The following is a 26,134-nucleotide window of genomic DNA, read 5'->3' on the forward strand; positions in this document are numbered from 1 at the left end:
ATCCTGACATTCTGTGAGCTGGGACAGTCCAATACTGCGTAAAAGTCTCCTTTACAATGTGTATACAGATACACAGTTATATATATAAACACTCATGTTTTTATCACAGGTGAGAATCTGGTCCACCAAATTTAAAGTTCTTTAAAAACTCTGGTACATTCCAGATATTCACATACAAAAATAAACATAATTGGCTCTTGGAAAACTGACTGAAAATGAAAAAGCAATGGAGCAAAGTTATTCTGGGGTTCTTTAATAAGTCTCCCACAGTCATTTATTGAAATCATGCTGGTTATTGGATTTTGAAGGAAATAGGGTTTTTAGCTAGCATACTGGAATCATCACTGATCTTTCAAAGCTTCCACCTAAAATGGAAAAACTGACTGTAAAAAATAACAGAAGTAACCATTCTTTCTTTTCTACAACGCATAAGTGATTATGATGGGGGTTTTTACCATTTGACATCATTCTCCTAAGGTATGAAATGACATGGATTTCTTAGGTGTGCTAACATAAATGCTGCTCACAGAGTAATGACATCTTCCAGGATGAAAAAAAAACCAGATACATGTCCATATTCAATGTAATTTTGGGAACAAGAATTTTTTGTTTTCATTTAAGAAAAAAAGTGTTGAAGGTGATCTCTGGAGGTCTGGTTGCGCTGAGGATCCAAATCCTAGTCATGGGTGGGCTGACTTCGAAGTTAGATCAGGTTGCTCAGATATCTCCAAGGGCAAAGATTCTGACTACCAGCTTCTCTAACCCTTTTCTAGCATTTGACCATTCTCATCATGAAGGCTTTTCTACCTTACATCCAAATTTCTCAGAACTCCTCTTTCTACCTCTTGTGTCTATTGCCTCTCATCCCTTTGCTGTGCACTTCCAAGAATCCTCTGGTTCCATCTTCCCTGTAACCATCCATAAGTAGATGAACATAGCAGTTAGATCTCTCTTTTCCCTTCTTTAAAGGGGCTAAACAAACACAGCTTTCAGTCTTCTTGTATGCCTTGCCTTCACCACTGCTAGGATGCACTGCTGACTCATGTTCAATTTCCACCAGCATCTACAGGCATTTTTCTGCAAAGATATTTTCTAGATAGCCAGTGCCAAATTTGTACTGCTCCATGGGGTTATTCTGTCCCAGGTGCCAGACTTGCATTTGTCTTTGTTGAACTTTATGAAATTTCTGTGAGCTGACTTCTCCAGCCTATTTTGATCCTTCTGAGTGGCACCCTTGCCCTCCAGTGTATTGACTGCTCCCCAAATTTTGGTGTCACCTGCTAAAGGTGTTTGCTGCTGTCATCCAGATTGTTGGTGATGACTGTAAGCAGCATGAGTTCCGGTACTGAACACTGAGGAATGTCACTAGTGACCAGCCACTGCTCTTTTAGCCTTGCAATTCAACCAGTTTGCACTCATTTTATGAACTACCCATCCAGCCCATATCTGCCCAGTTTGGCTACAGGGATATTATGACAGACCGTATCAAGAGCCTAATTAGAGTTAAGATAAAAAACATCCACTGCTCTCCCCTTCCCCACACAGCCGATCATGTCATTGTAGAAGGCAATGAGGTTGGTCAGCCAGAATTTGCCTTTAAATAAACCCATATCAACTATTCCACATCACCTTCTTGTCCTTTATGTGTGTGGAAATTACTACCAGGAGAATTTTCTCCATAATCTTCTTGCAGACTGACTTGTAGTTCCTCACATCCTCCTTCTTTCCATCTTGAAAATGGGCATATTTACCATTTTCCAATTATTTGGCACCTTCTCCTGTCACCATGAACATCTGCAGATGACAGACAGTGGTCTCTCACAGTGACAGCAGCCCACTCCCTCAGGGCATTTGGATGCACCTGGTCCAGACTACTGTATGTCCACTTTGCTTAAGTGGTCTCTATTGATCTTCCCCTATAACAGGTGATACCTTAATCCCCCAAACTCACCAACAAAACAGTTAAACAAAGATGAAGAAACCCTGGGATGAATGCTGTTTACACATTATATCATGTATATATATATATATATATATATATATATATATAATGAATTTATACCACAGGATATCATACACAGATCTTTCTTCTTATTCTGTTTCATTCACCAGAAAAATTCAGATCAAATGTAGAACAATACTTGGCCTCTCCACCTCTTGGAAATAGTCTTCAATTTCCTTTTTAACAAGTAGTTTGCTTGGTTACATTAAATATTTAATAAGCAACAGCTCTGTGCTTTATTACATCAAGAGGAAGTGTCCATGGGCCAAACATTTGGGGGTGACTACAGGGCTCTATTTCACAACAAAGGTGTAAATTACAAGAATATTAAGTGTAGTGCTGGTTTCTTATTGGAGGTACAGTAAGTAGTATTCATGCGCTTGGGAAAAGCCCCAGACCATATCCAGGAAAAACATGAGCCATTTAAAAAACAAAACAAAACAAACAAAAAACCCAAAAAAAATCCTATCCCTCCAACTACATCTTTGGGACTCAGAGCAGGAAACAGAAACAATCACTAAATCAGGCATCCAGAGAAAGAAATCAGGAGAGAAACGAACAGGAGAAAAAGTGTTTGCACACATCTGGCCTATATTTTGGTTACTGTATTATAGAACTCATTTGTGCATTTGTTTGTCTTAATCTGATACAACATGGTAGTTCCTATATTCCCATGTATCAAACAGCATAAGCTCTTGCGGTCATGCTACAAAGAACTCCAAAATGAATAAATATTTTATCCTTGGTTAAATGCATGTTTATATTGTTTCAATTTTACATTAAAGGTTACATTAAAGATAAAATGGGGAAAAAAGCTGACCTTCTTATCTAATGAGATTTCCATCTAATTTAAAAATAAATATAACTATTTCCAAAATTATGCTTTGAATTATTTTCATGAATTAATTATGTTTACATAATTAAATTACATTTTTTAAAAAAGAGACCTTGTGAAAACAGAGGTTAGGCAGACCAAGAGTAGTAAAGGTAAGCAGGGATCAAGCTGATTTCACAAAACAAATCATACTTACTTTTTTCTGAAACCTCTTTACCCAGGGCAACATGTGTTGGCAGACTTGAGAACTCATCTACAAGAAAGATTAGACTTCACTGTAGAGACTCATGCTGCCATTTATTATCTCATGATATAGCTTTTTCTAATCTGTGTAGTGTCATTTTAAAAACAGGCATCACAAATTCTGGTAAAAAAGGTGTCAAAGCTTATTAGCCCAATAACTCAGTTCCCTCATGGTGGGAGATAAATTAGGGTGTTGTCATATGTGGTGTTTGCTGCGGGGAAAAAAAAAAAAAAAAAGAAAAAAAAAGGACACTGAATTTACCTGGGTTATTTTTTCTACAGAAATAATACTACACCTGTTTTATAGTTACAACTCACTCTTTGAAATAGTATAATTCAAATTTCAGCAATTTTAGTGAAGGGTACAGTGCATTAAGTAGGAATAAGTTGTTCTGTCCCTCAGTATACTTTATGATTTAAAATCCTTCTTCCTCTGAATCTTAAACACCTATGTTTTAATAAGAGGATGAAAAATAAAAGAGAACTGCACTCAAGAATGTACTAGGTTTGTGTATGTGCATTAAAAAACATTAAAAGATGCTCTAAAGGTTGCTACAGTCTTTGCATTTAATAGTGTTTTAATAGTAAGGCAAAAAGATGTATTTTGAGATCATTTCTCTGCACATTGACTACAGGCAAGAGTAGAGCTTTCCAAGAGTCAAGACCAAAAGGAGTACTATTATTTAGAATATTATCTACTGTATTTATCCCAAAATGGCCTGAAACTGGGGAGGAGAGAGGGAAACCAAGAATAGAATATGATAATTTTAAAATGTTCTGAATTGCAGATATCAAGATATTTTCAAAAACAAGACCAAAAGGAAACACTTTTTTTTTTTTCTTTAGAAAAGAGAACCAAAGAGCATTTCAGCTTGGCTGAGGACAAACTGCATGTGATTAATGCAGAATCAAAAAAACCCCACTCCAAATATCTGAAAACTTACATTTTCTAGAGTAGCTATACCTTTCAATGAGATTACAAATGTGGAGTTAATTAATTACGTAGTTAATCGTCTGAATAGAAGTAATTGCTTTTTGTATAAATATGAAAGGAAAGTATATGTATCTAGAGAGGATTACCGCCACTTAGATCTCCAGATGTGCAGGGCTAGGAAGTCAGACTGACTGAACTCTTCCTTCCTTCTCAAGCCTTTCCTCCTTCATCAACCACATGGGAGGAAATGCTAAAGGATGTGTGCTTTTGAGTTTTTCTGCTTTTTGTGGCTCTTGTTGTCTGATTCCTTTGAAGGGGATAGTCCAGCAGTCCTTCAGATTAACCTTGTCTTATTCAAAGCTTGGACTGCATGGTGGCAGAGCACCGAGCGGCCCTGGCCCTGCTTCAGAAGAGTTCACTGTGCCCCTCCCTGGTGTTACAACTAAGTCCACTGTCACCTGACTGAGGTGAAATTAGTATCTGGTTACCCATGCTTCACAGCCACATGTGGATGGACAGAAATGTCACCACCTGACCCCCTGCACCCCATATGCCCTGCCTGGCATCCCTCATCATGCCAAAACATTTGCCCCGAGGGACCAACTGCCTAACTCTGGCCAGCCTGAAGAACTTCACTGCCTGCCAGATTGCCTCACATAGCAAGCCAGTGAAAATTTCCATTTATTTCTCACCCATGGGACATGGTAAATATAACATAAGCATCTTGGCCTGATCTTGGATGCGGGTGATGTTTATATTCTGAAACCCACACCAAATACAATGTAAGGATGGTAAGCAATAACTGAGGAAGCCCTAGATCCTTGAGGATGTATCTTGTATGGTCATAAGAATAATTTTGACATTTTCATTCTGACCAATGCTTAATCGCATATACTTCTCTTCTAAAAACGTATCCCTATATTTTAGAACCAATCGTTTCTGTATGCGCTTGTGGCCCCAAAACTCAGTATTCTCAATGAACAAAATGAGCATTTTTACTAGTGGTTGCGGCGCACACATCCATAGCAGCTGCAGTTCAGGCAGATTTGGCAATTGGAAGCAGGTTGTGCTCAGACCGAAAAAAATTCGCTTTTCCAAGCGGTTCAAAGTTATATCAGGCGTCTCCACTCTGCACAGGAGACATAGCCTAGGAGAGCTGCTGCTGCTGCTGCTGGAGTGATAAACCTGCTACATAAATCTATGTTTTTCTCCCACTTTAAGCCTCATGACGCGTCTGCTGCTCCGTGACAGACACCAGAATCACCTCCTTATCCACAAGTGCCCTGGCTTTCACTGGCGTTAAGCACCCACAAGTGTCGGGGGGATTTCTGAAGAACTGAGAGCGAGCACTGTAATGGAGAGATTTTGCCACCAGATGTCAGAAGGCAGAGCACAGAGTGGATAACACATGGCCTCACCAAACCTCAAAAAAGGACATTTCAGTTCTTTTATGCTTCCCCTTTCTTCTCCACTCTTCCCCTCCTGTCACATACAAGCATACACACACAGAAAGAAAATCACTTATGGAACGCTGGGTAGGGTGGGGGTTTTTTGTTTTCATTGTATCCTTATACAGATAAAAAGCAGGAGATCTAATACCCTGTTAAGCTTCAAGTGAAATATCAAAGAATAAGAATTGCCTAAAATTCAAAGCTGCTAAACAAGCTGACTAATAACAAGTTCTGTGATCTCTGGAACTAATGAAGTCTCGTTTCCTATGGATTTTACCTCATGGTTGATTGAAGCTTTTCCTATGCTTGGAAACTTCAAATTTTCCCTTTTTTTTATAAGGGGCAAAGGGGGCCAAGGGACAGCTTTTCAGAGAGAGGGTCTTCTTTGCTGGCATGTTTTCTGATTGTAATCAAATAGCTTCAAGACTACTATCCATCTCTGAAATTTTGTTGAAATCAGATGGGGCTCCAAAATCCACAAGGCTTTCTTCTATAGGAAACCTAGCAAAAGAAAATACAAGGAACAGTTTAATCTATTACAGACTCAGATTAATGAAGCCATTTATTTTATAGTATAACTGTGCTAGAATTACTTAAACACCTAAAGTTGCACTGGCAATTTAAATGTTCCATTAAATATTCTGATGATTCCTTGTTTTTCTACCAGATCATGAATTCATGGAATATACAGAAATATGCCTGATTGACCATCAGTCTTTGCCAATGAAACCCTGGTTCCTATGACTGCATGTTAGTGGGGTACCCCTGCTCCCTTTTTTCTCCCTTCTTTTCAAAACAGACAGTACATAGCTTAAAATGCCTTCCTTTACATCAAGTTTCCACATGCCTCCAGCGCAGCCAAACAGGCGTCATTGAGACAAGATTGGCATTCTACCAGTGTGCTGTGACTCCAGCTGAAGTTACTCTGAATTTCTGCAATGATTTCAGTGGGAATAAGATTAAATGCTCAGCACTTTTCTCTTACTGTAAGCTTCTGCTTATTCCAGCTCTTTTTGATTGTATGTATTTTTACTATGCCAAACTAATGAGCTTTACTTTATTATCCTATCACATTTTAAGCTTTGATTAGTCTAGCTTTTAAAATGTACATAAAATTAGTTTGATTTTATTAGCTATTATTTAAATGATCACCCTTAAATTAATCCCTTTGTATTGTGAAGCTGATTTTGTTGCTTTACAATGGTTACTTATCCTTCCTGACCCAAGATTATATCGCATCATAAAAATTTAGCAACAGATTTTAAAAATTAAATGGAATTTTTATGAAGCATGAATGATATCCATGTGGACCCATCTATATTAATCTATAATAATGATCCCTTTTGAGCTATTTTACAGAAATGGATCAATTCTATGAAAACTTAGAATGTATCTGAACAGACTTTGACATGGTTGACATGGTAAACGAACTTTAGCAGCTTCACATTTAAAATATCATCCTCAGCAGATAGGTTCAGGGCCATTTCAGTGTCTGGTAACACAATTATACAATTACTAAATCAGCTGTGGGAGTCATAGCCAGCAAAACTTCTTAATGGTATACCCGGAAATTGCACACATGGATAAGCATAAGCCAATTTACTCCTTAAGTAAACAAGTTTGAGAAATGGTGATGACACTTGTTCAAAAACAAAGTTCATACACCTTATTAATTTCCTGGAGTTAGATTGGGTATGTTGGTCTTGGTTTTTTTAGTTTGTTTTGTTGTTGTTTTAATAAAGTAATATCTATATAATACAATCCAATACCATCTTTCCCTTCACCCTTTCCACATTGGCACAGCATATGCTTACGCAGCTGACCTCCACTCTGACATCCCTCTCCCAGTGCAAGTTCTCTCTGTCATGGTAAGCTTGTTCTTCATTTTTACTCCTCTCCTGTATTGTCAACACTGCAGGTAACTGTGGGGCCAGGACAGCTTTTGTCCTAGTGCCCAGTAATATCTACTTTTCTTCCAGGGTAACACATACTCTTGTTACATGGTACATATTTTTTGAGGTCAATGGGTCCATTTGCTAAATGGAGACATCTGAATTGAATCATAAACACTGACAGAATATATGAAATGTTATTGTCATAGTTCAACATTAGACTATTTTTAAAGTACCTACACTAGTCCTCAAGTGCACATCCTACTTATGCTAAAGAAAAGTCAAACAGGTCATTTGAGTTGTCTCAGAACATTAAAAGCAGCTTCCCTGCTTGCCATTACTACCCCTCAACCAGGCAAACACGTGGAAAAGAAACGGTGGAAACAGGTTTTCCAACACAAACTGAAACTAGTCTTGAGCTGTCACAGATCAGGAGAGAAGAACAAACAGTCAAGCAAAATGATTTTGCTCCTGTGAGTGTAATAAGCTGAATTATCTCATTCAGTCAAAACTGATGGAAAGCAGATGGAAAGACACAAGTATACTGGTTTTCTAATGTATAGAAACTAACCTTAAGATGTTTTCTTGAACAAAGGCAACCCAGGAAACGACTGTAATTCAGTGGGCTGTTGGATCCTGCTAAATCTAATTGAAGTTTGTGTGTTTGTCCTGGGCAGGCTATGGTGGCTCATATTCCAGTATTCCTGTTTGAAGCAATAAAAAGTGCAGGTAGCTGGGGAGATGGAAACTCACCACCTTCTCAGAAAAAGCAATGCCACACTGTATCCTACCTGAAGGGCCAGGCTGCAAAACTCTAAATGACAAAAGGTTGAACACACATTTAATCCAAAGAAACCATGGCGTCATCCTCAGTTTAGTTGCTTCTAACTTCAAGCATCTGTTCACACTATATATTTTCCTACATATTCATACAGATCACCCCAAATAGAAGGGTGGGGAGAGTTTCTGTGATGCCTGCAAAGTTAATACACCAAAAATGTCATCTCAAGAGGGGAAAAAAAAATCCAGTGTAACTTCATCCTAGTTGTCTTTTTCTTGTATCACACTCAGGGGTCCTGCGCCCTGCAGGAACAGCCCACCTTTCTTTTGTATGGAGCATGCACAGCCACTCCCTTCAGCCAAAGGACTAGTTTCTGCTGCACAGTGATTAAACCAAGGGAAGTTCTCTAAAATGTAGGAAATGGTCTCCATTTATATACAAATATTACCTGTAAAATAATAAAAAATATTAAGTATGAACACAAAAGCTGCAGGACAGTGATAGCAGTGGGCTGTGCCTATGGATTTTGCCCACTTCAGAAACTCCAGTGCCACAGCTGGTGCAGCGGCCAGACCTCTCCAGCAACTGTCCTGTGGTCCAGTGTGCCTGTATTTAGATGCAGGGAAATGGGGCAATGAAGATGGGGAGGTGCGGGCAGGTGGGAGCAGCAGCAGCTCCGGGGGCTGCGGTGGCCATGCAGGAGGCTCCAGGAAGCCCCAACAGCCCCTTGCTGCCAGGGGCTTGTTCTCAGCCAGCTCTGACCCAGGGCTCTATGAAACCACCTCTCCTGTTGCACCATCACCTCAGAAAAAAAAAAAAAAAAAAACCACCAAAAAAACCCCAGGATATTTTATGTATTTGTTTGAAGATCCTTGTAAATTCAAAAGGAAATAATTTAATTTTACAGGGTTGGCTGTCAATCAGTGATCTTTTTTATTACATTATAGGTTGCAGGTTGTTCCAAATGTCAACAGTAAAATAATTTCATCAGTATTTGAAAAAGGCATATGAGTTTGACCTACACTGAGTGACCACCTCTTGAAGTACTTCAGGCTTCTTTCAAGAGAAGTCTTGAATCATCTACAGTATCTACATTAAACTCCCAAATAAAACCCAGCATATCTATATTTCCATTGCTAATATGTATCATTTTAAAACAATTTGTGTTTATTCTAGTGTCAGCTAGCAGAAACAAAAAAAAAGGAACACAGATTTTTGAAGTCTAAGGCAGAGAGCAGCACCAGAATACACTTTGTCTCAAGCACAAGGTTAAGATGTAGATGGGTTAAAGCAATGAAGAATGCTTTATGAGGTATCTAAAGAGATAAAACAGCTGCATAAACACTCCTGTTGATATATACCAAGGAGTCTAGCTACACAGGTAAGCACATTCTCAAAGCCAAACTCCCATTCCTACCCCTTCTCCCCCGCCATAAATCCTCAGTACTGTGCCTTGGACCTGCTTTCACTCTAGATCAGCCATGTGCATTGCAGGAGATACCTGAGATTCAGTTCTTCCTAAGCACATAGTGGCAATTTGAGTCCAAGCCTCTCTTGGCCTGCAACAAGAAATAAGTCGGGGGCTTTGCTGAGCACGTGTAGCTCTGCTTCTCAGTGTAGAACATGAGGACTACAATGTTCATTTTCATTTTCAGATGGATTTCCTCTACTAAATCTATCATTTAGGCACAGCTAACACTCCTGGGTGTCCAAACTCATAGATATTTATAATTTTGACACTCAGCAACTGAGAATTGACAGGCTAATCATAGAATTATTTGGGCTGGGAGGGACCTTGAAGATCATCTAGTTCTGACCCCTCTGCTACGGGCAGGGACACCTTCCACTAGACCAGGTCGCTCAGAGCCCCATCCAGCCTGGCCTTGAACACTTACAGGGATGGGGCATCCACAGCTTCTCTGGGCAACCTGTTCCAGTGCCTCACCAGCCTCACAGTAAATAATTTTTCCCCCAATATCTTATCTAAATCTTCCCTCTTTCAGTTTAAAGCCATTGCTTCTTGTCCCACCACTACATGCCCTTGTAAAAAGTCCCTCTCCAGCTTTCTTGTAGGCCCCCTTTAGGTACTGGAAGGCTGCTGTAAGGTCTCCCTGGAGCCTTCTCTTTTGCAGAAGAGAAGACTGATGTACCTATAAAAGTTTTTCTTGTTGCTCTTGACATCCCTGGCCAGATTTAATTATATCAGGGCTGTAGTTTTCCTAATCTGATCCCTGGCTGCTTGGACAATTTCTCTATATTCCTCCCAGGCTACCTGTCCTTGCTTCCACTCTCTGTAGGCTTCCTTTTTGTGTTTGAGTTTGTCCAGGAGCAGCTTGTTCATCTATACAGCTGCCTGGAGGTTTTGCCTGACTTCTTTTCTGTAGGGATGCATCGCTCCTGAGCTTAGAGGAGGTGATCCTTGAATATTAACCAGCTTTCTTGGATGCCTCTTCCCTGCAGGGCTTTATCCCATGGTACTCTACCAAGCAGATCGCTGAAGAGGCCAAAGTCTGCTCTCCTGAAGCCCAGGATAGTGAGCTTGCTGTGCACCCTCCTCACTGCCCTAAGGATCTTGAACTCCACCATTTCATGGTCACTGCAGCCCTTGAGCTTCACATTCTCTGCCATCCCCTCCTTGTTGGTGAGAACACGGTCCAACATAGTACCTCTCCTCTTTGGCTTCTCTACCATTTGGAGAAGGAAGTTATCATTAGCATGTTCCAGGAATCTCCTGGATTGCTTATGCCCTGCTGTGTTGTTCCTCCAACATATATTGGGGTGGTTGAAGTCTCCCATGAGGATCAGGGCTTGTGAACATGAGGCTGCTCCTATCTGTCTATAGAGCACTTCATCTGTTCAGTCTTCTTGATTGGGTGGCCTGAAGCAGACCGCCACTACCATGTCCCTGCCCTCACTTTAATTCTTAACATAATCTCTTGGTTGGTTCCTCATTCATTCCTAGTTGGAGCTCCATGCAGTCCAGCTTGTCACTGACATAGAGAGCGACACCCCTATCCCCCCTGCCTGTCCTTCCTAAAGACCCTGTATCGTTCCATTCCAACACTCCAGCCATAGGAGCCATCCCACCACATCTCCATGATGCCAGTAAGATCATGTGCAGGCATGCTCGTGTCTCTAACTCCTCTTGCTAATTCCCCATGCTAGGTGCATTTGCATAGAGACATTTAAGTTTGGCCCCCAGTGAAGCTGAATTTTGGCTGGAGAGGCTGGAATTCCTTTGTGCTGCTGTTCAGGTGTCTCCTGCTGACCTGTGATCCTCCAGGCTCTGGGCTTCTCTCGCTGACAATGGCATCAAACTGGTAGGAGCTGGGTGGATTGAAGATCCCCTCCCCCAGCAACTTTAGTTCAAAGCTCTCTTCATCAGCCTGGCAAGCCCATGGCCCAAGATGTTCTTATCCTTCTTTGACAGATGGAACCCATCAGCCCCCAACAGACCAGGTTTCTCAAAGCGAGTCCCATGGTCTAAGCAGCCGAACCCCTGGCTGTGGCACCAGTCCTGTAACTGTTTCTTTATTTGCCGGATTTGACTGGCCCTTTCAAATCCCTTTCCTTTGACTGGGAAAACTGACGAAAAATGAGCTAACAAGCTGTTGAGAGGTTTAATTTAAGCCAAAACCCAGGACACCCAAAAGTGAAAGAGCCTGCCAAGTTGCCACTGCTGAGCCTAACTCAGTGCTTTGACTCCCCCACTTACTCTCCTTTCATGTTCCCATGCAAGCCCCTTCCCCCCTCCAATTCTTTACATGCAAATCCCAAACCTGGTAGAGCCCCCGGGTGCAGGAGGCACACTGCCCAACAGTGAGCTAGTGCCCTGAGACCTCCCTTACTGCCTGCTCATGAAAACCTCTCAGATAAACCCAGTGTGCCCGAACAGGATTCCCTGCGTAGGCCTGGCCCATCACAAATGGGAGCTCTAATCCTATCATATAGCAAATGCCAGGAATACCAGGATTTCAATAGACAGCAAGGTCTGTACACCTCCATACATATCTCCTTCACACGTAAAGCACGGAATACTCATCACCTGCAGTACCCCGTGTCTGGAAGGCTGGAATTAAACCACTGATAGACATACAGGGAGCGCTGTGCACACCATCAACGCACCTCCCTGGGACCAAGGAGATGTAAGTTCAAGTCCCTGCCTTATTTGGAAAGGATGGAGACTTAAAAAGAACTCTAATATTCAGGATGTGTCCTGTCTGTTGTGTAGTTTGGCTTCTTATTCTCCCGGGGGGGTTGGGGGCGGGGGGCATTTCATGAAGGTTTTTCTTCCACCAAAAAAATCTGACTAACATGATCTGATTTAAGCACATTAGAAGAATGTTCCTGCTCAGGATTCTCAGGAAAGGAAATCTGAAATGGTTGTGCACCAAAGCATCTCATATTTTCCATATTTCATTCCTACACAGATAATGTTTTGATGTTTAATTCCAAGCTATTTTGGGTGCCTCCAATGCCATAGGGTTCTGAGGCCTATTTTCTTGGGTGCCAGTTCTCCACAGATATTTTTATGAGACTCAGAATCTAACCTTGATCCTAAGCCCATGCAGTATACCTTGGGATTCCCATACTTGCCAAAAATCTAACTTATAATACCTTTACATTTTAAATCTTTCAATAACTACACATTTCTAAGCGCACGTTATGAACAAGACCTAGGAAATACAAGGGCACCTTGAGCGATTTTAGTTTATTGGTTAAAACAATCAGCACTTTACATAGTTGGCAAGCTGCAAGGCTGGAAAAAAATCCCTAAGAAATAGAGTGGAATTCTTTTTCAAAATATTTCATTAATTCACCATTTAACTGAATTTTTCTGCATGGGCAGTGGATACGTGTCCGTTTCCAGACACAGATGACCCTGCAGAAAAGGCTACACCCTCTCTGTTGAAGGTAGTCCCTGTCTTTCATTTGCCACTGGATATGTTACTGTGAACTCTCTGCAGCGCTCCTTCTCTTTTGAAGGTTGAAGATATTATTATGAAAGTTATTAATAATTCTTTTTCCCAGTGGATAACTATACAAACAAAAGTTGTCTATTTCATATTTGAAGTTCAGCTGGTAGCTACTAAAAGTAACTAAATTATGAAAGTGTGCAAGTTCATTTGTTTTCCACACTGCACAGGCTACCCACTAACTTAAGCTTAACTTTTCAGGTTTACCAAATGTTTATGTGAGGTAGCTTTGGCTGTTCTTCTTTATAATTTTTATTTCTAGCCAAGGAGATTCTAATGCTTGTTTAGTTAGGATTTTTGACCTGAATTTATCAGGCAGCTGTTTAATGTCACCATTTCCTTTACCCTTCAGAAATAACTTATTTGTAAATTTAAATGACCTTCACCCAGAAACAGCTTCAAAGCTGATGATGATCGGCTTCTAATTTCTCCAAAGATGATTACAAGTGGATGCTAATATAGCTTTCACCCCTTACAAAAGAAAAAGGACTGCAATCCTCAATAATCCTAGTGCAAAATGCAAACACATAAACCAGTTTCATTAAAAAACAAGTAAAGCCGCCACTGCAGTCTTCACGGCAATAGAATTTTTCCCAGGAGATAGCATTTCATCCAGGCAGGATGCTTAGGTGTTCAAAGATAAAAAAGAGATGTTCCACGCTTCTGAGAGGACACTTAATGATTAATAGGAAAATAATGTATTAGTCTTGCTTTTTAAAATAATCAATGACTTTATGTCAGAAAGAATACGAACCAGAATATCATCATGGAGCTATCCACTACTTAGTAACTTCTGAATTATCTTGACAGTGCTCGATACTTTTCAGTCCTAAATTTAGATCTCAAAATTCAGAAAGCACTTAAGCCAGGATTCACCTCATCAAGCATTAGCTGCCTAATAACTCATTCTCTAGGTTCTCTATAAAAAACAGAAAGACACCTCCAGACAGCAGTTTATCTCACTTCAACACAGAAGGAATGAATCTTCCACTAGAAGAGGCTGGCTCTCTCTATCGACTAACGAAGCACCATATCCATTAACTGGGAGGGGACAGACCCAAACTGGCCAAAGAGTTATTTCATACCAGAGAATGTCATGCTCAGTATATAAATTGGGGGGAGCTGGCCAGGGCCTGACTGATGCTCAGGGACTGGCTGGGTGTTGTGCAATCATATTGTGCATCACTTGTTTTTTCCCTTATGGATTTTATTCCTCTCTCCTTCTCATTACAATTGCTAGTATTATTATTATATTTCAATTATTAAAATGTTCTTATCTCAGCCCACATGTTTTACCTTTTTCCTGAATCTCCTCTTCATTCCTTGGGGCAGGAGGAGTGTGTGAGCGGCTATGTGGAGCTTAGTTGCTGGCTGAGGTCTGAGTAGCCACTCTTTCATTGCCCTTAAAGTCAATTAAAAATTTGTAGAAAAAGGAACTGAGAAATCAGTTACAACTTACAGCTACAAGCCAGCTTCCAGAGGTACCAAACACCTAGAACTCCCATTGACTCAAAATCTTATTGTGGATTCTTCTATCTTGTGGGTTATGTTGTCTAATTGCAGAATGCAATAGAAGATTCAGTCACCATTTCAGCCTACCACACCTCTGCATGGTACAGAAAAGGCATGGCTTAGCAAGTTTCTACTCTGTGAACACAATATAAGTGGAGGGTTTTTTATCCATCATACCATAGCCCACTTCCTTACCACTTCATGCAGTAGCTTGTCTTGGATTTTATGTTCTAGAAACTGCTGCTGTAACTGCAAGTCTTATACTGGAGGCTGTGCTTTTATACTGTATTTTTGTATCACTTTTTGAGAGGTATTGGTAAAGAGTTTGCTTTTAAAAAAAAAAAAAATATATATACACACACACACACTTCAAGGGTATTTTTACCTTAAACCCATCTATGTACAAGAAATTCAAACAGCTATCTACACTTGTATCTATCTATCTGTATCTCTTTATTACTACATTATCATGTAGTTAAGCTTCACTGAGTTCCTGCCAAGTACTGAACTCATCATCAGAAAAGTTATCCAAGCTTGTTCAAGGTCACACAGAATTGGCATCATAATTTAAACTAAAGCTCAATGAGTGCTCCAGGAGTGCTCAAGTCATATATGAATTAGCATCACGCATAGGTTACAAAAATATGTCAGAACAAACCTTTAGCATAGACATACTTAAATAGGTAAAAACTTCGTAATTGCTAGTAACTTACACTAAAGAATTTAAGGAAATATTACAGCCTTCGAAGTTCATTAGTTGTTTGTAACAGTTTACATCCTTTTTGTGTCAGTCTGGTACTTTCTTTTCTTAGCACAACAAAACTTTTGGGAATACTAGAGAAAGAAATTTTTTTTAAAGTGTAATCCAGTTTCTTTCATCTATCCAAGCCTCTCTTTATTTTATTTGTAAGGTAAAACAGTTAATTAAAGTATACCTGCTGCTCAAGAAAAGACTTAACAAGGAGTTGACAACACAGTTTTAAAAGTCTCAAGAATATTTTGTATCTAGAACAGCTAAATAAATATTTTCATTGTGCTTTTTGCCTCAGCTCAAGTACTAAAAGGATAATGTGCTTGTTCCCAGGCACAAATATGAAGAATAAGACCTGCTCCAATACAAATGTGTTCCCTTAGGTGTTGTTTGTCTCCCCCATTGAAAATGCCTCTCATAACTCATGATTTCTTCTCCAGGTGAGGTGACAGAAACATCCCTTTCCCTCTTCACTGTGCACGATGACTCTTCTCCTGTCTCTTGGTACAGGAAGGCCCTTGGCTGAAGATACAAACCAGCTGGTGAGGAAACCCACCGGGCCTGCTAGAAGGAGTTCTATACCCATGCCTAGGCATAGAGATCTCACACAAGCCATCATGAAAAGGCTTTATTTATTCCTCATTTTCCTTATTTTTTAAATATTGCCTATTACTTAAATCTATTTAAAATGTAGCATAATATTTACTGAGACTTAAACTATTACATGCTTTCAATTTTTCATACTTTGAAATCATGTTGAAGTACATAATATGCCCCTACGAGAGCCAGATATTATGATTTTTAAGGGAAATGTTTTTTATATGTTGAATTACTGATACTGAGTGAAGTAACCCTATTGCTTTAGGGGAGAATGGACTTGTAAAAAGGTATCTTGCTCTCACAGGAAGGAGGAGAGGTTTTAAACAACTTCTTTATCATTCTCCCTAAATCACTGGTGAGGCAAAACTCCAATCCACACATTAGCCAACCAAACCCCATCACTGACTGTTCTACTTCACACCAGGCTGGAAGTGGAAATCACTTTCCCTTGTACCATTACTAGAGGCAATTTGATCCCATTGCAGAAGGGAAAAGGATTTTTGTGCAACAGGTTCCAGGATGGCTGGATCTTGTGTACCACAACTTGATGTGAATTGTTTCTTCTCATGAATTCCTGTGTGCACCCAGCAAGGGACAACAGTAACATTTGTGAGAATGAGTGTACTTTTTTCTCCCCCACTTATTCTTCTAAAAAAATTCTAAACACTCCAGAAGCTTATTCTGGAATAAGCAGCAACCCACAAATTTCCCAATTTATAACACTTTTCTACGTCTAGATATTTCAGTCAAAATATTTTATTTTTCCTTTTATAGATCCACTGACAGTCTACTTTGAAAGGTTTTTTGCTTGGTCATGACCATGTTCATGTATTTTTCAGGTTAGAATAAGTCTTAACAGGTTCCATAGCAAGGAGATTTAGAAAAGGAAAGCAGAAACCACCTATTTAAAATGTACAGTATTAAAATACACCTTGATGTAATTTATATGCTGTGAATACCTTAAATTAGATATTTCCTTAATGGCTGTCATCCATACACATACATGTTTGTGCATGTAAAATCTGAAGCAATTCTAACACATCCTTTATTGCTATACTGCTGCATGTTCTGTTGGATTTCAGTAGTACCTAGTTAATGAAATTAATGCCAATGTATTCATACTTTAGATAGCCAAACAGTAAGAATACGTTGAATCAGCTATACTTATGCCAACAACACTTGATTTTTGCAACTTGTCTGTTGTCAGTATTAGGTCCTGCTACAAATCTCACTAGTATCTCCTTCCTCTTAAGCACCAATTATTTTTATCAAACAGCAGCCTATTTTTAGCACACAATGTGCAAACCTTACAAAACCTAACTTCTACATTGTGTTTAGATTTCATACATCTTCAGCAGCTAGTGCTTAAAGTCTACATTATGAATCATCCTTTTAAAATTCAAGTCTCTTGAATTATATTAGCTGACATGTTTTGTGCATAGTTAATATATTTAATTTTACCTCTTGCCTTGAAAACCAAACAGTTCATTTAGCAACGATACAGGAGAAAATCTGGATCCATTCTGATATGCAAATCAAATACAGAAACCAATAACAGCTTTGACATATATGCCAACTATGCTTGAAACTTGTTGCCATCATACCTTTTCAATTAGTTTCCATATTTCAAATTCTTGAAGAAAAACATTTTTGAAAGAGATATACAAAGGTTAGCTGATTTGTAATAATTTGAAAATAAACCTTTTTTGTGTAGATAAAAGCACTGAGTTAAGGATATGGAAAGTAATTTTGTTTTGTTTAAAATGGGTAATTATTTCTTAAATCGGTCTATGATTAAAATCAGATCATAGAAAAAACCTATTCTTCAAACTTTCTTTTTCAAGTCCTAGGCTATTAGAATTGAATATTTCAGTGTACGTTAAACAAATGCTTACTCAATAAACATACAATTTATTAACGACATGTTAATTTTAAACATTATTTTAATATTTCTACATAGCAGATTTAGCTTATTATTTCTTTTAATTGTTGGTATAGTTTATTAAGAAGTCATTCTTTGGAAAATTAAAAAAAAAAAAGAATGCTTCCCAATATTTAAAAATTCTAGATTGGAGTGATGGGAAAATGCTTTTCTTCCATTGTCATTAAATTAGGAAGACTTCTGGGACACCCTTTGCTGATCTGTTGATCCTGCTGAACTTTTCTCTACCATCATTCCCCTATATTCAGATCTATGGACTTTCTGACTTAGGTCGCCCAAGGATGCCTGGTCCTAGATATAGTACATGAAAGTAAGAAGGTAAAATAAGACTGAGCATGTCACGTTACACACATTTTAAAAATAACAGTCCTTTCTCCAAGAGTCTATACTCTTGCTTTCTCATTTGAAAGATCCTTTTGGCAATAGTAATTTTTTAAAATGTAGAAAAAAATATGTCTGATTAAATCAACTAAATAAAAAACTATCAAATTTTTAAATGTTTTTTTTTTTTCTTATCTCAACAAAAGTGTGCTATTGGAATTGCAATTCCATCTAGCTGAAACAAGAATTTAACATCTTTACATTCAGCCTATGCTGAATGAGGCAAACCATGCAGACTAGATTAGGAGAAATACAATTCAAAAACTACACTGCAGTTGTGGTTTTATGGCCAGGACAGAAATAGGAATTTTAATCATGTGTTATTTCCCCACCTCTCTGTCTTTCAATTTTATCCCGTATTTCTTTCTCTCTTTTAAAAAAAAATGTGCATTCTTATCCACTTCTTTCCATCATTCATCCCATGCCTCCTTGGGTTCCCCCAACTCATTTAATACTGAACTTTTGTTCCTATGTCTTCCCCTCCTATGCTTACCTTAAAGAAGCCCTGCTTTATCTTGCCATTGTGTAACTTTAGTCCACTGTTATTTCTGCTTTCTTGCTTTTGTTATTGAACTGTTTTTCAAAGAGGCTTACAATTCTGTCACTATTTTAAACCAACCAACTCCCATACATCCAAAGAAGTAGTATATGGAACAGAATCAGCAGTGGTGGCACTGGTAATTGATCTTTTGCTCCACTTTAAATTTCTAAAAACATATTAGGTTAGTAAAATTGGCTCTAAAAGGCTTTTCACCAGATTTCTCAAGCAACAGTGAAATTACCAGTTTTTCTAACTGTATGTGTAAACACTACATGTAAACTGTGTCTCTGTGTCTGACAACAGCCCCCAACCAAAAAGGAAATTCATGCAGCCACCAGCAGCTACAAGCCCACCATATACATGAGTGCTTGCCAGACACTGGCAAGGGGAAGCTCAAGCCCTGCTTCCCCCCCTCCATAAATTCACAAATGTGGTGTTAGAGGTTTAGGAAGAAAATAAAGAGTAGTGAAGTGAATTTTTCTGTCGTACCTGTGAGTGAGACTTAACAGTTGTCTGTCATTTCTTAACAATTTATTCTGTACTCAAGTTTTCACCACTGAAAAGCAGAGCTTCTCATATCCCCCAAAATCAAGTTGTATTCTAAGTTTCTTTAGCCAAGTCCACTAATTGACTTGAAAACAAGAACTGAGAGCTTAAACTTTATGTTGTATTGGGAATCAATAGAATCATCAGTGTACACAGTTTGTTATCTGCAGCCTATTTACTCAATGTGTGTGCTGCTTTACACTGTATTAATTGTATCTTTTTTCAGTATCAATGTTTAGAACCATAAAAACATGTTTATAAAAAATCATCTAATAGCAGTGAAGTCAGGCAAGGATGGAGGCCCAGTGGTTACTGGAAAACATGCTACCTCAGCTAGTTTTTCAATAGCGTGCATTCAGTTATATCGAAAGCAGTAAGATATAAAACTGTATTACAAATGCTTGTTTTTCATCACAGAGGGTAGGTCATTAATCAGTATGTCCAGCACTGTTTGTGTGTACCAGATGGTTTAAAACTGGAAGATCCTCAGGCACTGTCTAGGATAGATGTACTTAGACAGAATTCCTTGCTAGCTCAGAAAGCTTTTTTAAAAATACAGATTTAATGCTAACTGGCATATTCCAGGAATTTTGTGTAGGGGAAAGGTTTTCTTAAGCTTAGGATGCTCTTCTATTATGAAAAGCACAATTCCTTCTTGTGAAACACTAACGCTCCCAGAAAGAGACTTAGTCTTGTCTCTCCTTTGTAATCCTTAAACAAAGCTCTGCTTCAGATGGCACATTATATGCTTTTCTGTCTCATATTTGTAGCACCTAGTGTCTGTGTAGTATCCATTTCCATATCACAAATAGATCGAATTCAGGAATAGGACATTTTTCACCTAGTAACTACTGTTATGCAACCCAAAAAGTAGAGGCATGGGTGGCTCCAGGTGAATCTTGGCAAAGTAAACTGTTGACGGTCCTACTACAGACTGCTGAACAATGAAGTTGGTTACCAGCATAGTGGATTGAGAAGTATTTTCTCTCAAACTTCCATGACAATATCATTTTTGTAAAAATTTAAGTTTGACACACAGATAACTTTCAGGGTTTATAACACTGTCGTTATTTGTCAAGACCTGGTGTGCAGGGTATGGGAAGGTGTCACAGTTGTTCTTTCTAGACTCAAATTCTAATCCAGAAATTTATTTTTCAAGTGGCTGGAAACCTTCTTCTTGTTGTCCAGTTTAGTTTTCTCTCCTCTCATTAGAGCCATTAGATCCACAGCTCTCAATATAAATCTCCATGTATTTTGAACTTGCTTGCCCCTCCTCCTGAAATTTCAGATTCCGGCTCCTAGAGAAGCCATGAATGCCACCACCAGTCCCTTTGAGCTCTTGAAAGTTTTACTTACACATTTGGTATGACCTTCATACTCCCTTTCCAGCCACAAATCCTGATTTTGCCTTTATTTCAACATCATAATGTTTACTGATAATCCTGGCGAAATATTTACTTAGCTTTGGACTACCACAGCTGCATAAGAGCCTTACTTCCATTCTCCTTTTTGCTGCATCTAAATCTAAAGAGTAATCTTTAGTGCTATTTATAACAGCTGCATGCTACTACCTTGTAAGTGCTAATTAGCTTATAATACCTAATAGCTTCTAAGACTGGCATCTTAAGATAAATTTCTAGTGTTAGTCATACAACTCAGCATACTGTTAATGACTTTGGTGGAGGAAGGGAGATAGACATTCATTGCATGCATTATAGATACACCAGCTAGATCTACAAGAACTAACTTTGTTTTGACATTTGTAAACAGCACCCCAGCCCAAAATTTCTATGCAATTTTGATTTTATGAAAACTGTATACAAGTGCAAGGCCAGAGAGAACCCTGTTAATTTAATGTAACACACGGACAACTTTTTTTGGTGAAATGCCCAACGACAGGTTGCACTGTTTGTACAAGGTTCAGATAAGAGCTACTGAAACAAATTATCCATTGGTTTCTGCAAAGGTCTGGGAAAGTTAATGCGAGTCATGCAGCCTATTTAAATTCCCACCAGTATTTGCACAATAATACAGACTACATCCTTATATGAGTTATGGGAACCCAAACCACTCATTTGCTAGCAGGGCAAACAGCATCTAATTATGCACACGCTTAAATTAAACCACTGAAGAGTATGTCGCAAAGGAGACGGTTCCTTATTCTATAAATAGGATCTTCTCCTTGTGGCACCAAGCCGCGGTCTCGCAGGAACGGGAAGGCTGGGCACTCCATGGGCGGCGGGCCGCAGCAGCCCACCGCCAGGCCTGGGGGCCGCCCCAGCAGGCCCGCCCCGCGGGTTCGAGGCCGGCACCCCCTGCACCGCCGCGCGGCCCGCTCCAGGCCCCTGAGGGAACCCGGCAGCGCCCGCCCCGGCAGGAGCCCGCCGCCCTGCCGGCACTGCAGCACGGGGCGCCGGAGCCGCTGCCGGTACGCGGACCCCCCGCCGAGGCGCCCCCTGCCCGATGACCCGTGCCGGGACACCCTCCCGCGGCCCTGCGCCATTGCGGCAGGCCACGCTCGGAGGAGAGGACTGCCCCGCCAGCCCCCGCCCAACCCCTGCCAGCGCTGCACGCGTGCGCGTCCGACCCGCGTGGTGAGGCGGTAGACCTCCTGGCCGCGAGGGGGCGCGGCACCTGGCCGGGCTGCTCTCGGTCCCCGCCCTGCGGATGCTGGGAAGGGAGGGGGGGCGAGGGCGTCTCCCGCTCGGCGTCACTCCCAGCATGCAGCGCGGCCTGCTCCTGCCCCTGCTGCTGCTGCCGCCGCTGCAGCTGCTGCCGGGGGGAGAAGATGGCGGAGGGAGGCGCGGCGGATCTGGAGACCCAGCGCACGGACGTCGCGGCGCTGCTCAAAACCGCTCTCCGCAAGGGCGACACCTGGTGAGGGAGGAACGGGGGGACACGGGCTGATCGGCGCAGGCGGCTCCCTCCGCCCCCGGCGCCGCTTGCCTGGCGGAGGGACCGACCTCCTTTCCCTCTGCCCCCCCTGCTCCCGGGGGCGGCTCGGCCCCTCGCTGCGCTGGGGACTGCCGAGGAGGGCAGGCGGGCGGCGGGGGGGGTGGGGCAGCACCATTGCCCCCCTTCCCGCCGCACGGGTCCCTCAGCCTCTGTCAGGGGAGGACCGGCCACCTCGGTGCGGCGGGGGGCCCTCGGCTCGGCCTGCGCTGTTGGCGACCGGCAGGGCCGCGCCGCGCCGCTGAGGCGCCCGGCGGGGGCAGGCACCGAGGTCAGCTCCCTGCCGGGCGGCGAGCGGCGGGGGAGGGGCGGCAGCGGCCTGACTGGCGGAGCGCGGTGCCGGGTGGCAGCCCCGCATGGCGGCCCCGGACAGCCGGCGGCCCGGCGCCCGCGGGAGGCGCGTTCGGCCTGGCGGCGGGAAGCACTGCAGCAGGCACTGGGGCCGGGGGAAGAGCTCGCCTACCGGGCGTTTATTCCATTACCCAGGCTGAAAGGGCCATGGCGTCACCTTCAAGTTGTCAGAAATTGTATCTGTGCCCTGGGTGGGGTGCCCTGAAGCCCGACCACGGCTGTGATAAACCTTACGTTTAAATTTTATTTTGGCTGTGAACCTATTAACTGCCTAAGAAACAGCCCCCGAAGGTGCAGACAGGCTATTACAATACCTGTTATGCAGTAGGCCGTTAAAAAAAGATGTATTTTCCTGGTCAGTCAGAAAGTATCTGTTAGTACGACGTACAGATTGTCAACAGAATAATCTATGGTTGAAAAGAATTAGGTTAAATAGACACCACTTTCTAGTGTGTGTGTGGTAATTGAGCTTCTGTAGTTGTAGTTCTCTGAGGCTAGGATATGGGGTTTTTTTTAGAGGGGAAAAGAAAAAAAAAAAAGAACTGATATTTTTTCCACTACTCAACTTCTTCTCTTCCTGTGTGAAACTGTCAACCAAAGACAAAGGCTGAAGCGTTAACTTACTGAAAATTAAGTATGAATACACAAAAGTAGAACCTGCCCACCTCATTTCAGCTGTCATCACTCACTGTTCCAGTTCTATAAAAGACTATATTTAACAGTGTTGATACTGCAGCATGTGTCAGAAGCATACATTCTGATGCATTATTCAAATACTGCTGAGTATATGTTTAGTTCTGGCATATGAACAGACTGCTCTTAAACTGGAAAAACATAATCAACTAGAAAAAGGAAATCAATTCACCTGGTAGTGTTGAAAATGACCAGCTGTGCTAAAAGGGTGCTCAGACTTGTAATCTTTTAAGACTTCCCCCCCCCCCCCGTGGTTCTGTTGGGTACTTCCCAAGTACTATAAAAATGTCTCAAATAGTTGTTATTCATAGTGAAAGTAACTTTATGACAAAATTACATGATGATTAAAACAGTAACTTTACTTCATTTTTTTTTACATTAAATGTTTTAACATGAAAAAATCAGTTAAGTTGAAAAAGCTGAACATTCTCTGAAAAGAAGTATCTAGCTGTGAATATGACATTAATATTAATCAACTGTTTTAAGACTGAATAAGCTACGGTGGAGTCTTATTAACTTTGAGTCATGAACTATTACATCTAGCTACATAAATGTGTATACATGTGCGTTCACAGGATTGATATTTAAAGCTATGTATTTAACTTCACAAATTAAGGGGTATGTTTAGTTCAAATGCTTTTTCAGAGGTATTTGTCAGTAGCTTTTTGATTTTTTGGGGCATCAGTAAGGAATCAGAACAGTTAAAGGGCTGTAAGTCATGAGTCACAATTGCGTTTTTTTATTCACTCAGTAGTAAATACTGCTGAAAAAGATATGAGCAATGCCGTATCAGCTTGTTCAGTCTGAGCTTTAAAGCACTGAAATACAGTCCTTTTAACATTACTGGTTTATACCGAAAGTCTCGTCCATGCTCTTCAGAATTCAGAGTATAGGGAACAGTAAGCTGTGTAAGGAAAGTATAAAGCTTAGAGGGTTTCCCCTAAGAAAAAAGGAACTAAAGAATAGGGGAGAGAGGTGAGTCTTGTAGTGTTTTTAAAGAAGACATTGAATTTCATCAGTAATTCAATGCACTGTGGAGAGAAAAATGAAACTGACTTGAAAGGCAGCGTTTTTAGAGTTAGGTATTGGAAAAGAATTGATAGAATCGGGAAACATTTTGAACAGGCAGTTTAGTAAGCTGTAGAATTTGTTTCATTGGATGTTTTTAAGAGTATTTTGGGGATCGTATAGGTTAAGATGTGTTGCTTCGATGGACAGTCAAGGCCAGTGTCTTTTGACTGTTCTGTCCTCAGGGACAAGGTTTGGGGCTAGCTTCTCCCAATAGTCTTTTTTGCATTCTTTTATGGGCAGCTAATAAATTATTAAATTAGGAGAGATTGAGGATTCTTCCATCTCTCTGTTTATCTGCTTTTTCTAAACATACATTAAATATGAAATTTAAGGTTTTCCAAGCAAGAATCTCCTTCATTTATCAGTTGTTTTAAATAATGTTGACCACTTGTATTAGTGAATTCAGCATAAAGCCCACACTGTCGTTCCATGGAACTTGAAATATATATCTGTCTGTTGTCTTCCAATATTATCTAAAGGATCTTCAGGTTCTGTGGTTGAAAGATCCAGAATTCTTTTTTGGAAGAGAAGAAATGCTGTATTTCATGGTGTATCTCACAGTTTTAGTATCTGATATGATTACTTCTCGGTGTTTTGCAATTCTGCTGATGCTTGGCAAGTGAGTAGAATATAGTTTGTGGGGATTTTAACCTCTCATTTAGAAAGACAAAATATACTGGTTGTTACAGCTGCAAACAAATTTGAACTCCATCAGTGTCTTCCTGTATCTGCTGTCAGAAATTGAAGAGCTGTTGATGTTCCATCAACTTTTTAGCCACTGCATAATTTGCATGACCAAGTGGTCTTAATGATGTTATTTAATGCCTTTGTAGCTTCAGTGGTATGCTTGAGGAGAACCTTGCCAAGTTTTTCTGGTTTTAGTGTCACTGAGGTGCAGCTTTTAATACTGAAAGTTAGTGGTCTTGGAACAGTTTTCATAAAGCAGTGATGGAGACTATAGTCAATTCTTGTATGTGACTACTTCCTGTGTGTGTATCTCTGTAATTGCCTCCCCATATTGAGGTATAATTTCCTGTGTCTACCTTTAAGATCACTTCCAGCCCTGCTTTCCCTGTAGTTCTGTTTTGCTGTGACTCTCTTAGAGATGTTGTCTCAGTTGCTTAAGTATGACATTACAAATGCTTTCGCACTCTTTACTTTGCTACCTTTTGGGCATGTTTGCCTTCCAAGGTTTAGAATGTGAGACCATGTTTCTCACCTTTTGAGTATCACCTGCCAATAAATGGTTCATTTATAGTGGATAATAGTGACTAATAATGGCTAACAACACAGGAGTCAGTTGCACCAGTTTTTCTTCTCCCTCCCACTGCCCCAAATTTCCCCACTGTGCTGCGTTCATCTATTGCTTGCTGTAGCAATTTGTGAGCAGATGAGAATATAAATGTTACTTGTATTTTTAAAAGCAGTAACTTGGAGAAGGATTGGGCTGTTAGAGTAGACAAATAACTATCGCCAGGAGTTTATTTGATGGCTAAGGGAACAAATGCCAACTTCAGATGTTTGAATAGGGAATACTGATTAGCAGTAGAAAGTTGTACTGTATACAGTAATACATGAGTAAAACCATTCATACTGTCCAGTTCTGGTGTCCACATGTCACAGAAGGTGTTTGTTTGGAACGAGTTCAAAAAAATCTCAGAATTGAATAGGGAAGGCAGA

At 40.5% G+C, this 26,134-nt stretch overlaps 1 protein-coding gene across 4 annotated transcripts in view; it reads left to right on the top strand.

Annotated features, from left to right (window-relative positions):
- Window positions 1-22,096: 22,096 nt before the first annotated feature.
- Window positions 22,097-26,134, top strand: part of USP15 (ubiquitin specific peptidase 15) — a 70,671-nt gene continuing 66,633 nt past the window's right edge. For 3 of the 4 annotated variants that reach the window (XR_005828202.1, XM_040596639.1, XM_040596640.1), the window contains exon 1: window positions 22,098-22,264. Coding sequence is in view for 3 of the 4 variants with exons in the window: in XM_040596639.1 (XP_040452573.1) it covers window positions 22,176-22,264 (89 nt within the window). In the remaining variant the exon portion in view is untranslated. Of the gene's footprint in view, window positions 22,265-26,134 lie in introns of all 4 variants that reach the window. The other variant, XM_040596641.1, reaches the window with a different exon arrangement.

Source organism: Falco naumanni, chromosome 5, assembly GCF_017639655.2.
Source record: "Falco naumanni isolate bFalNau1 chromosome 5, bFalNau1.pat, whole genome shotgun sequence".
NCBI lineage: Eukaryota > Metazoa > Chordata > Aves > Falconiformes > Falconidae > Falco > Falco naumanni.